Source organism: Protopterus annectens, chromosome 7.part0 (assembly GCF_019279795.1).
Source record: "Protopterus annectens isolate FY-2018-M chromosome 7.part0, PAN1.0, whole genome shotgun sequence".
Classification (NCBI taxonomy): domain Eukaryota; kingdom Metazoa; phylum Chordata; order Ceratodontiformes; family Protopteridae; genus Protopterus; species Protopterus annectens.
This window is the reverse complement of record NC_056739.1, coordinates 724,861,124-724,873,278: the sequence shown is the minus strand read 5'-3', so window position 1 is coordinate 724,873,278 and position 12,155 is coordinate 724,861,124. Positions and strand designations below refer to the sequence as shown.

At 37.7% G+C, this 12,155-nt stretch overlaps 1 protein-coding gene across 2 annotated transcripts in view; it reads right to left on the bottom strand.

The window, feature by feature from the left end:
- Positions 1-10,291, bottom strand: part of LOC122806652 (immunoglobulin superfamily DCC subclass member 4-like) — a 2,205,210-nt gene extending 2,194,919 nt beyond the window's left edge. For both annotated transcript variants that reach the window (XM_044077249.1, XM_044077250.1), the window contains exon 1: positions 10,056-10,291. In XM_044077249.1, coding sequence (XP_043933184.1) covers positions 10,056-10,122 — 67 coding nt within the window. In that variant the 5' untranslated portion in view covers positions 10,123-10,291. The remainder of the gene's footprint in view (positions 1-10,055) is intronic.
- Between the last annotated feature and the right edge of the window lie 1,864 nt (positions 10,292-12,155).

The window sequence follows — 12,155 nt, the reverse complement described above, 5'->3', positions numbered from 1 at the left end:
AAATTAAAAACAAAGCAAACTATACATAATACACCATCTGTATGTACAGCCTTTCAAATCAGTTGTTTCATGAGTCCTCGTATCTAAATCAGACCTCAGATTTAACTCCAGCTGAGACTGACAGCATTCATTAAAAAGAAGTGTCATAGCGCAGAGTTTTGTCCTGAATGCAAGTGCCTTTAGAAGCCATCGATGAGTCTTAAAATTGTTTTCTCTCTACATTTTTTTCCTTCCTGAATGCCATCAGTAGGATTTCAATAAACACTGACAGTCACTGTAAAGTGATGGAGAAAGAATTCTTAAAACAGAAGATGCATGAAAACTGTATCAAGTGAATACCTTCATGCCTAAAAAACTTCTGACTACTTAATTCTTAAAAAAAAAAAAAAAAAAAAAAGTAATAATCAGACTGTTGGTTGCCCTGGTAGCCCCAAAGACAGTTTGAAGAAAACTGCTCATTAAAATTTCATTGTAGCCATTCAGGATGATGATGACCCCCCCTCTGACCTATTCACATTTCTTTCCAAAGACACATCATTGTTTCTTGTGAAAAGATCATTTTGAACAGTACATTTAAACAGACCGCAGTGACCTTACACCATTTCATCCATTTGATAACTGGATAAGCTCCAGTATACAGAAACAGGAAAACCCGGGAGCAGTCAGTAGCTAAACACTTACTCAGAGTCACACAAAATACAGTTATATGTTGGAGAAGTAAAACAGGTCTGCGGGATATTTAATACTAATAACTTGTACATGGCCCAGTTCAATGATTTTAAGAGTGAGTGATAGGGCATTTAATGTCCAAAAGCTGAAAAAATATATCTAGGTCCTTCTGAGTCTTGCACTTCCATTACCTCTGTTCTACCCCCCCACCCCCCAATTTTTCTAGTAGCTGCCTATCTGGCATGGGACTGAGTAAAAGCCCTTGATGAGGACCAGGACGGACATGCTACCACTATTGCCCCTCTCAAGTTATCTGGTAACCCAGACTTAAGATTGGACTAACTGACTGCTTCTCTTGGCCATAAAGCAGCATCGGTCATTATCCTAGGATTCCCACATCATTTCCTCCATTACCTTCCCTACCATTGCCATTAACAGACTTATAGTTGCCAGGATTTTCCCGCTATTTCCTTTCCCTTTCAGTAGGTTACAAATCTCTGTGTCCTCCAGTCCACAAGCAGTTCTACAATGGCCAGTGACCTGCTTAATGATGTCATTACTAGGGAATATTCCAGAAAAACAGATTAAACTCCTGATGAAAGGGATCAGAAATTCATCTAGTCTGTGTACATTATCCTCTCAAAGAGCAGATAGTTCCCGCTCTGCTCCCAACAGATGGATCTTGGCATCAGTGTAATGCTTTTCACCACTTTACCCTGATTTTCTGCAAGTAAGGCACTATCCCCTTAGCTTCATTCTTCATGCTTTCTTCATGAAAGAAAGTGGTCACTTAAAACCTCCAACCCCCCCCCCCATTTTCCTGAAACTGCTATACCCTTGTTCTCCTTCTTGAGCCTCAGTGTCAGTTTCCTTTCAACAACTGCCTTTGCTGCCATGACCTCCACTGTTGACACTTTGTTTGACCCCTTGTACTGTGTATCGTTCTACTTTTATGTGCTTTAGCATTTGCTCTAAATGCTAGTCTTGCCAGAGCCATAGCCGACTCTTCTAGTGCCCAGGGCTGGTCTTTGATCTGGTGACCCACCTCGGCAGCTCTTCACTTAAGAGCAAAAAAGCTTTCATTCTTTATAAATTGTAGCATCATCTTACTGTAGCTCACTACACATAAAGTGTACTGCCGGAGCTGCCTTTCTGTACATCCAGATAGAAAAATGCAGGAGTTACACTTCATGACTGCACCCCCTAACACCTTGATCCTGGGGTAGCTGCCCCATTCACTCCACCCTGGCTACACCTGTAAGTCCTCTTGACCTGTACATTCAGAATGGCCTTCTCCTCCTCAGCTTTTTTTGCCTCTTCATGAGATCCTTGTCCATAGTTCTGAATATACCACACTGGACACATTCCCATAACTTGTTGGCGACCTTTACTTACTGTTAATTCAGAAATAAAACAAAAGGTTTCCAGGCACCAAGAGTGCCAGAAAATGAAAATTCAAATGTGGAGCTCTAGCTGTAGTTAAAAAAAAAAAATAAGGTTTTAAATTAATGATTTAGCTCTTTTATCCTATGACTCTCAGGGTTTCATCAGAATAAAGAAAGCAAACCACAGCCACCAATTTGTATACCTTGACATAATTTACAAATTAAAAATCAGCCAATAAATACTTAAAGAACAGTGCATCACAAACCATATCCCATATCTCAGTACAGTAGAAAAAATGCACACGTATGGTATGTGATTAAAAATGTTTAGTACTAAACATATGAATTTATGAGTGTACCTTTTAAAAAAAAAATCTAAACTTATTATAATTAAAATAACTTTGGGGAATATGTTAAAGCTGGAAGCATTAAAAATTAACTAAAAAATACTGCACTTACTATGTTTGCTATCTAAAACAAGCTGAAAAAAAAAAAAAAAAAACCTTCCAAACAAATGGTTGATTAAAAAGGAATGATACGGAAATTATTTAAAAATCATAACTTAGCTGCCTTGCATTTTAAAACTAGTTTCATAGAAACACAATCATTCAGGCCAGGGTACGTGAAAGTGTTCAACCTAAATTGCCACACCAGTTCATTTTATTGCAAAATGTAAGTATTTACTGAATGATTTTTAATTTGTAAATTATGTCAAGGTATATAAATCGGTGGCTGTGGTTTGATTTCTTTATTTTGATGAAGTCCTGAGAGTCACAGGACAAACACACTAAATTATTCATTGAAACTTGATTGTTTACTACAGCTGGAGCTCCGTAACTGAATCTTCATTTTACAGCACTTTTAGTGCCCGGCCACCTTTTATTTGTTTTGGTGGCTTTGCCTGGTTTATCACCATTTTTAATTCAAAAATAACCTAGTTTCTCAGTTCAGCAGTCACAGTGTCCCTGAAAAAACACTGTCTATCTTTTAACCCTTCCTCAACATGGATCTGCATGTCCACTGTTGGTTAATTTTTTAGCATCAAGTTGCAACTTCATCCATTTAACAGACTACAGCCCTTCCTACCATTTTTTCCTCAAACCTCCTGCTCTAAAGGATATTTGCACCCCTTCCTCCATTATCCGCAATCCTTACCGGACAACTAAGACTTCTAAAATGAGCTTTCACTTTAGAAGGCTAGATTTCCTAGTGTCAGTTCTCTGTTAACTTTATCCCCACAATAGATTAGTTGAACATCCCTCCCACAGTGTCCCTGTCATCCCCAAAGATCTGCTTGTGACATGTACATTGCTATTGTCATGGTAACAGAATCCCAGTTACTACAACCATGACTTGCTGAACCTAGTTACTTCAACTTGACTGTGTCATCATAACTGGGTGTTTGTGTTGCTGCTTCTAACGGAGCCAGCATCTGCTCACTGTATTTTTATCTGCTAATTAAGCTCTGCATTCCAAGCAGTTCCTCTCTAATATGCTTCCCTCAAGATGTTTTTCTTTATAAAATTCCCTATGCCTTTGCTTCAGTCTTTCACTTGGAACAAGCTCTGACAAAAATGCATGTTTGCAAGTAAATTCAAATAGCCACACTAGCATGAGAAAAGTAGCCTTAGCTTAGCTATGAACAGTGAAGTATTACATCCAGCAGTACTTACTGGGAGGAAGTAAAAGAAACGTGTGTGTGTACACATGCATGCTTGCTCATGAGTGGTGTCCATGTGTGCACACCTCTCAATGTCTTAATAAAAGAGATCTAAACAAAGCCAAAATGAAAAAAGTGGGGGAACAAAGGTTTAAAATCATGGACAGACTTTAAATACTGCTCTTATAAACTTATAAAGTTGGATGAATAATAGGTTTTGTATTAACTCTCATTTCATGAAGGATGTGAAGTCAGAAATTCAAATACTTTCATTACTTACTAACATCTAACCTCAGTGATTTGTCTGGAAACTGAAAATATTATGAGGATAGGACCAAAACCGTAAGGCAAAAATCTGGACATTCTGTAAAATTCTTTACAGTTGAGAGGTATGTATGTGTATGCCTAGTTTGTACATGCTTAAGGAGCATGTGTATGTGAATGCACATGCATGACAGACTTGGATACAGGGGAGGTATTTGCAGACCAGTAGTAGTAGAGCCACCTAGTACCAATCAAACAGTAAAACATTGAAAAGCAAATAAAAAATGTGTGCTTTTCTTTAACAAAAATTAAACTAAGATGTACATATATGCAAACGATGATGTGCATATAATGTATAGATGAGAACAATGATGAAATTCAAACGCTACAAGTTACAATTAAATAAAGAAGGCAAAATCATAAGTTTACAGTCTAATAAAAGGAAAACTTCCTGGATAGAGTCAGGCATTGTGAAAATGATTTATGTAGTGGAGGACACCATTTCTCCATTTCATTGTTTACCAGCTTGAAGTAGAACATCAGATCTTATGTTTAATAGAGTTTTTACAAGTATGGAGTTTACATTGCCAGGTGAGCCTCAAACAGTATTTGTAGTAACAGCACAGGCACAGCATAGAACAGCAATTTGTTACAGTTATCCAGCTGCACAACAATGTAACTAACATACTGCCTATCATTTTTTTCAATTAATATTCCTAAAAGAAATTCAACTTAATCGTTACATTATTCACATTTACAAGGAAACAAAGTAAATCAAATCATGAATGTTCACAATACACATACAAATTATCTCTGCTTTATAGAAAGACCTTTTTGAGCCAACAAATATCAACAAGCCACTGGAAACACAAAAAAAGTTAATACATACCTTCTTTTCCCCCCTATGTGTGTGTGTTTCCATGGGCAGGTAATCCCCACAGAAGTGTACACACACACACACACACACACACACACAAACACTATAACGTTATGAACAGGTTGCTGATCATAAACAGCTTACCTGCACAGATGTCAAGAAATTCATCTCTGGAGTGAAGCTCTATCCACCTTAGTAATAGGTGCTAACCCTAATGTTGCCCCTTCTCATAATTCTTAACTCTACACCTTACTTTAACAAAAAGCTTTCTGTAACACTGCCAGTATTAACAGGAATTAGATGCTAGTTTTATGAGGGGTTTTATGGCCAATATGGGTCTACTACAGATGAATGAACTTCTAAAACATCGACTTTCATATGTCCAAGACCATATGATTGACGTTTCAATAGTTCAAACACCTGAAAAAAATTAAACAAAAAAAAAAAATTCCTGGACATTTTTACAGGGGGCAAGTCTCACTGTCTCCCCCACACGCCCTGCTATTTAAATATACCAACTCTGAGATCACACTACAGCGAGGAAAAGGGAAAACAGAATGGATATCTTGCATGTCATTGTACTTAATTATTAATTTATATTTATTACCAGAAATATCTCACTGGGTCATGCAAGACTCCTTTTCAGCAGGACCCAGGAAGAAAAGCTCCAAAAACGATTTAGTGAGAGAACTTAAGCAAGATTATACCAGACACTTTGAGTACAAATAATATTTGACATATGATAATTAACTGCAAAGCTTTACTGTGAATGATTCTAAGCTATGACAGTGTTAAATGCAAATATCTTCACATACTCCATAGCTGCCGTGATAAGTGCTACTTTTGGGGAAAAGAAAGAAACATTCATTTTATATTACACAATATGTATTATTCTGTGTGATAATCCAAGCTTTACTGTTTTCTGAATGGGACAAGGTAAAAAAAAAACAAGTTGGGCAAGTTTCCAAGTATTCTAAAGAAAAAAAAAAAGTTTTTGTTTGAACAGAATTTTACCAGGCTGGCCCATTTCAACATGACTTGTCTTTAGCTTTTAAATCCATGTAAAAATCCAATTGCTAAATTTTGTAAGTTAATTTCAAATCAGTATACATGAGCAGCCTGATCCCTTTCACCATGTTAGCATCTGGTTTACAAATGCTGCAGCCACTGCAGAACTCGCACACAACAGCTTCCCGTGGTCATAATCCTGTCATTTTAAATAACATTTTGGTGTTAAATGTGGTAAATCATGCTGAGAAAAAAAATCTGAACTCAGTAAACACTTGTTCATATAACAAATAAGCTCAAAGGATATGTATAGTAACTACATTACAGAGGTTAACAAGGTTTTTAGTTTAGTTTAATCATAGCTGAATTTTATGAAGGCAAAAAGTCAGAAACGCATCATTTTGAATATTGGATACAGCCAATGAAAACTAAAGCTGTTTCACTGAACAGCTGCAACACATGCCAGCTAACTCTGTTGACTTCAAGAAATGCCATTATATCTCCAGATAAAATTACGCAAATGAAATTCCTGTGGATTTCTAATTCAAGTACATTTTTATCACCACGGTAACATAAGCCACTTGTATATATCTATTTAAAACTCTGCCAGGTACAGTTTCAAAATTGTGTACTGCTTGCTTTATGGGGCAGTAAACAACTCTACCTCAAAACAGTGTACAGGATGTTTTCCCCTTCTTACCTTAAAACAAGCCACTGGGCAGCTACTTCCCTAGTCCTAACAGTAACCATTAACATGTCAACATGCCTATGATAAACTGGCAGACAGTTCATTTCTTACATAAGCTCCTATAACTCTGGTGAGTTATATATGAATGTGTGCACGCATGTGTGTTCAGATTACACACACACCACACACACAAGGCTCATTTTCAAAAAAGTGCAGACAATGTTAAAAAAGTGGGAATTAACTTGATTGTAACAAAAATTCACAAATTAAGTTACAACTGATATTTACTATCTTTACTGCTTATTAACTCAAAATAACAGTTGTTGTACTGTACTTGTTTATCTTACATAAAGCAAATGTTCAGTATTACCAAGCTTTCTGACTTTTTTTTGCAGTCTGGCCATTTATTTTCCTCACTGCATCAAATATCAAGTCCTTTTATCACTTTACCACTCTGTAATGCACTTAGATCAAGTAAGTTATTCCTTACATGTGTCCTAAATTATGTCCATTTCCTACAACTCTAACTTAGCATCGTATCTGGCACATCCAGTAGTGTTTAACTATATTACAAACTAAGGAAAAAAAAATAATCTGCAGTCAAATCCAATAAGATGCTTTTCAAGGTCTGTCTGAACTCTCTAAAGACTAAGACATCATAAACAAAAGTACAAAATATCACATATACCCAAACAGACACACCAGTGTTAGTACGCAGAGAAATTTCCTGCAGTGTCTGTTCAACAATTTAATTAATCAGTCCCAAGAACTGTGTTTGCACACAGCCTACTGGAATAAAGACAATAGAATAATGTAAGATATGGTCTGAAATGTAACTCTCAGACATTTTATTCAAAAGAAAGCACTGATGTATTATTGTTTTTAACAATTTGAAAGATTAGTTCTATCAAGACATGCTCAGATAACGCACTCTGCATGTAACAAAGTTAAAACTCAGTCAATATTATGGCAATGACTAAAAGTAAAACCAGCAACATCACATTATGTTCAGATAACAGTGTGCTATTTATTGGTTTGCTCCTTGAAAAAATGTATGTCTGCAACAGCTTAAAAAAAAGCTACAGGAAAGAGAACGTTAGTTAAAAAGAAAAGATAAGCAACAGTATCCCATCATATTCTGAACAGAAAACAACAACATACCAACAAATCAGCATGATTACTACAATAATCATCATTATTATTACTACTATGATTATTACCACCACCACAGGCTCCACCTTCTCAACAGCTGTAACCTTGTAGGCTGTTAACTAAATCAGAACACAGCAGAACCCTGACTAATTTTGAAACTAGCAGGTAATGAGTTTTCAGTTGTTTGGGGGGAGGTATCAGATAAACTGGACTCTTACTAAATGTTTCAATAACCATGAAAACCATTTTTTCTACAGTTTCTATTAAAAAACTCTTAGCAATAAAACTATCCAGAAACAATGACTGGCATGTGCTCTGACTATATTAATGTATGTTCTGTGCTATACAAGGCGCAGAAATTACTGCATTTTCAAACAATATCACTTGTGGAATTCACTGGATGCAGAAACACACCTACTATCCCTAGCTCTGAGTGTGTGTTTTTTAACGTTATTAAAATAGAATACTTGCTAAGCTGCCTTTAGGGGGCAAACTTTAATTACAGGAAATCACCTAGCAGGATATCAAGTGAAACTGCAATGTCAGCCATACCAGAACCCCCCCCCCCCAATAGCCAATAGACTACATTACAATAAGGACGCCCCAAATATGCACCATGAAGCATAAGCACGGACCTAATTTTGTTTTCCTTGTAGTGTTTTAGAAAGGTCTAGAGTGAACACTAAGGAGAAGGTGACACGCTAGTGCTGGGGTCACTCTAGCCATGGACACCAGTGATGCACGTCAAACTGTGCAGTGCTATGGAGCAAGACATCCAAATCAGCGTGACGCATTGGGGCTGGAACATTAGAAAATAACGCAAAATATATATGGGGAGGGGGGGGGGGCATTATTTTTATTGAAATCTTGCAGGAACGTTTCTGCAGACGTTGTGTATTAGAGGTGATAATTTAAGGGACCAAGCAGTTCATTTAGTCATACGTTTCTAATATTCTTATAGCATTCACTTTCTGTACGTGAATAGGGACTTAAATGATAACAACAATACGTGTTACAGCGCTATGGGAACCAGTGACTGTACTGCTGGTAAACAGATCTTGAAAAGTCGGCTATTTGCTGTTAGCGTAAAAGCCATTCCAGATGTAGTATACATCATCCATAAGGCACCCCGCCCCGCCCCCAACACCAGCATTACTAATAAGAAGGACACAGAGCTGATACAGTCCACATGCTGGTTCTCTCGTTGTTTCCTTCTGGTTACTACCCTTAAGTGCGCCCAACACACACACATACACACTTGTAGCATTTGTGAACAGAACCTTGCAACAAAGCAATGTTTACCCAATACCATAAACAACGGAAAGAAACCATATTCTGGTCAGTGCATTGGGACACCAATATACACATCCAAATACAATTTCTAGTGTGGGAAATAACCATATTGACACTTGTCTTCTGTGGTGTGCTGGTTAAGAAAACTGTCCCCTGTCCCTGAGCTCTTGCATAACAAAATCACCTGCACGTTGGAAACGCGCTCACACACCCCTTTCACTCTTCCTCTCTGCAGCTACAAAAACACCGAGCACATGGCGTTGCACATTTGGCACCGAGTTCAGATGGAGCCGTTTACTTACAGATAGTAGCTTCAAGTTCCTATCCATTAGCTGTCAGCCAGCAGGGCTGTAGCGGCCAACAAGGAATGTATTTATGCATATATCCATAGCATGTATTTATAGAAGGTAAAAAAACGAACATAACCCTTAGACATCTGATATGCAAGGCCAGAAGGAAAAGAGCAAGCTTTGGACACCAGCTTGACATGCATTTCTTCAAAACTGTTTTCATTTTACAATTCTTTATTCGTGCACTTTACAGGCCCCACGATCTATTTGTTTATGCATTTAAGGTAAATGTCATATATTATTCCCATTGTAACAAAAAAGACCGTTACAATTATATTTACAGTTTCTTACTAAAAGCTCCCGATTAGAAACACTGTAATTAATTGACTACACATTTAAAGTGACATACAATTATGTAAGCGTGCAGGGTTTGGTTGGTTGTCACTATAATATCCACAAGATCACAACTCCTAAAACACAGAATTTATAAAATAAAATATTTAATTAAATTGCACGTAGCTGAATTCAAAGTTGGAAACTGTTACAGAGAAGCCTTTGCACAACTTGAAATTAAAAGTGACACTTTGAAACAAAGCTTAAAAGTATTGTTGCCCCACATTTGGTACATAGCACAAAGGAATATGTCAAAAGGGGTTACACCTAGATCAACTGCCAATGAATGCCCCCACCTACCCGCATTGAATACCATTCAACAGAAGCAAAACCTGCATGCAAAATATATTTAATGGGAAAATACAGTCTTTTTTACCTTTATCAGGCAGAGCAGAGAGGACCAAAGAGAAAAAACACAAAAAACAGAGATCTTCTAGCGCCATGTAAACCCTTTTATATCCCAAGAAATACTGGCTTTTAATTTCAGAAGAAAATGCATTTCGAGATAACTTGCTGCTCCTTCTGCCTCTCCCTCCACTCGATCGCCATCTTGTGTGAATGCTATAGTGCAGTGGAGTCGCACCGAGCCAAGTCCCGCTTTAGGTGTCCACTAGAGACGCCTGAAGCACTGCCAGCTGCAGCCACAGAGGAGGGGGCACGTAGGCACTCCCACCACAACCACCACCCAGAGACGCCTGAAGCACTGCCAGCTGCGACCAGGGAGGAGGGGGCATGCAGACACTCACCCCTTATTCCGTTAAGCAGCATATGAGGCCACTGCAGGAGTTTGGAACTTAACTCACTTGTGTGATTGCAGGATAAAAGTTCTCTTTCGGGGTATTTCTTTTCCTATTGCTATCCGATTCACCTGCATGCATACTGAGATGTATTTGCTGGAAGTGGAAATGCAGATGAATGACTGCAGTTCCTTACAGAGGGAAAAAATGTTTCCAGCTGGATTCTGTGTTCTGACACGCTTTCTCATTTTTGGAGACTTCCCAATCTTATGAAGCATTACGCAGGACTTTCGCACCTTTCCAATAACCCTTTTGGAGACTACACATTGTTAGGAATAGATGAGGAACTTTCACACATCTTTAGCATTCCTTATTTTCATTACTGCCTTTCTCTCACTCTGTACTGTTTTTTTTTTTCCACAGATGGGTACAAGGTTCAAGGTACAAATAAGATGTCAAGTTAAACGACAATTAGAAACGCAGGCTGTTTACGTTTTGCTGCACTTGCAGTGAGAATCGCCACCTTGGAAATGTACTCCATTTCAGTGGAAGAGCATACTGAAATTCATATCCTCAAAACGCGCACACATATACCTGCACACATTTAAGATGATCTAAGTCTTAGGGTCTTGCGGTGTACTTTGCACGGATACTCAAGCAGTAATTAATTTTAGCAATTTTCCCATTTTTATCATCTTTATTGTCTTATTCTCATCCAATAATCGAGATATTCACCGACCGTTTAGCTGATCTATACTAATTTTCAATTTCTGAATTTTAGGTATTAAGTGTCTGTAAGTGCTGTCAGTATTTAAACTTGTAATGGCACAGAGCATTTCTGATCTCAGAACTCTAAATCTAACTTTTTAGGCACTTGGACAGCTTACCAAAATACACACACATAAACTGATAAGTAAGTGTCCTACCAGAATTATTCCTATAGGTAGCAAATTATTGTAAGCCACACTTCCTGTACCACATTTCCAAGTTTTAAATTTTTTTTTGCCTAAAGTATGACTGAGTAAGAATACAACATGAGCTTTCGCTTCTGTACAGTGATTTGGGGACTACTCAAAAGAGGAGCCATGACACTCATTGTGAACTGATGGTTATGATTTATGCATTGGTGCCAACATATTGCCATTTAACATGTTTGAACTTTTATTCACTTGTATCCACACCCTGCTATTTGGCTTCTTTTGCATTTTTATAGAAATGCATTCATTATCATAGGTTCATAGGTTCATAGGTTGGTACTAGGCTATCAGCCCTAGGGCCTATACAAGCCTAGCCATAAGAATTCCCTGGATATTTCTTCCCACAATATTTACTTCTCTGGACCCCTGTCTAGCAGGGCGACTGACATGATCCCTGGGGTGAATTTCCTATATCCCATCCAATCATCAAGGTTCCTTTTGAAAAGGGCCAATGAGATGCTCTGCTTGACATGTATGGGCAGTCCATTCCAGAGTATTTAATTTGTATTTATTTTCTATTAATTGTTACTAAGCATACATGTATCTTTTTATGGGCGATAATGGCGTGCTGCCTGATAAATAACTTGATCAAATTTACACAAACTAGGAAAATGGATACCAAGGAATTGCACTCATGACTTCAAGATGAAGCACATTACAAGTCATAGCCATAATTATTTGGTTTGCAGTAAACTGCAGTGTGCTAGTGTCAAGATATAAAGGAAAGAGTGGAAGCAGTATAGTTGAATCTGATGTGGAATG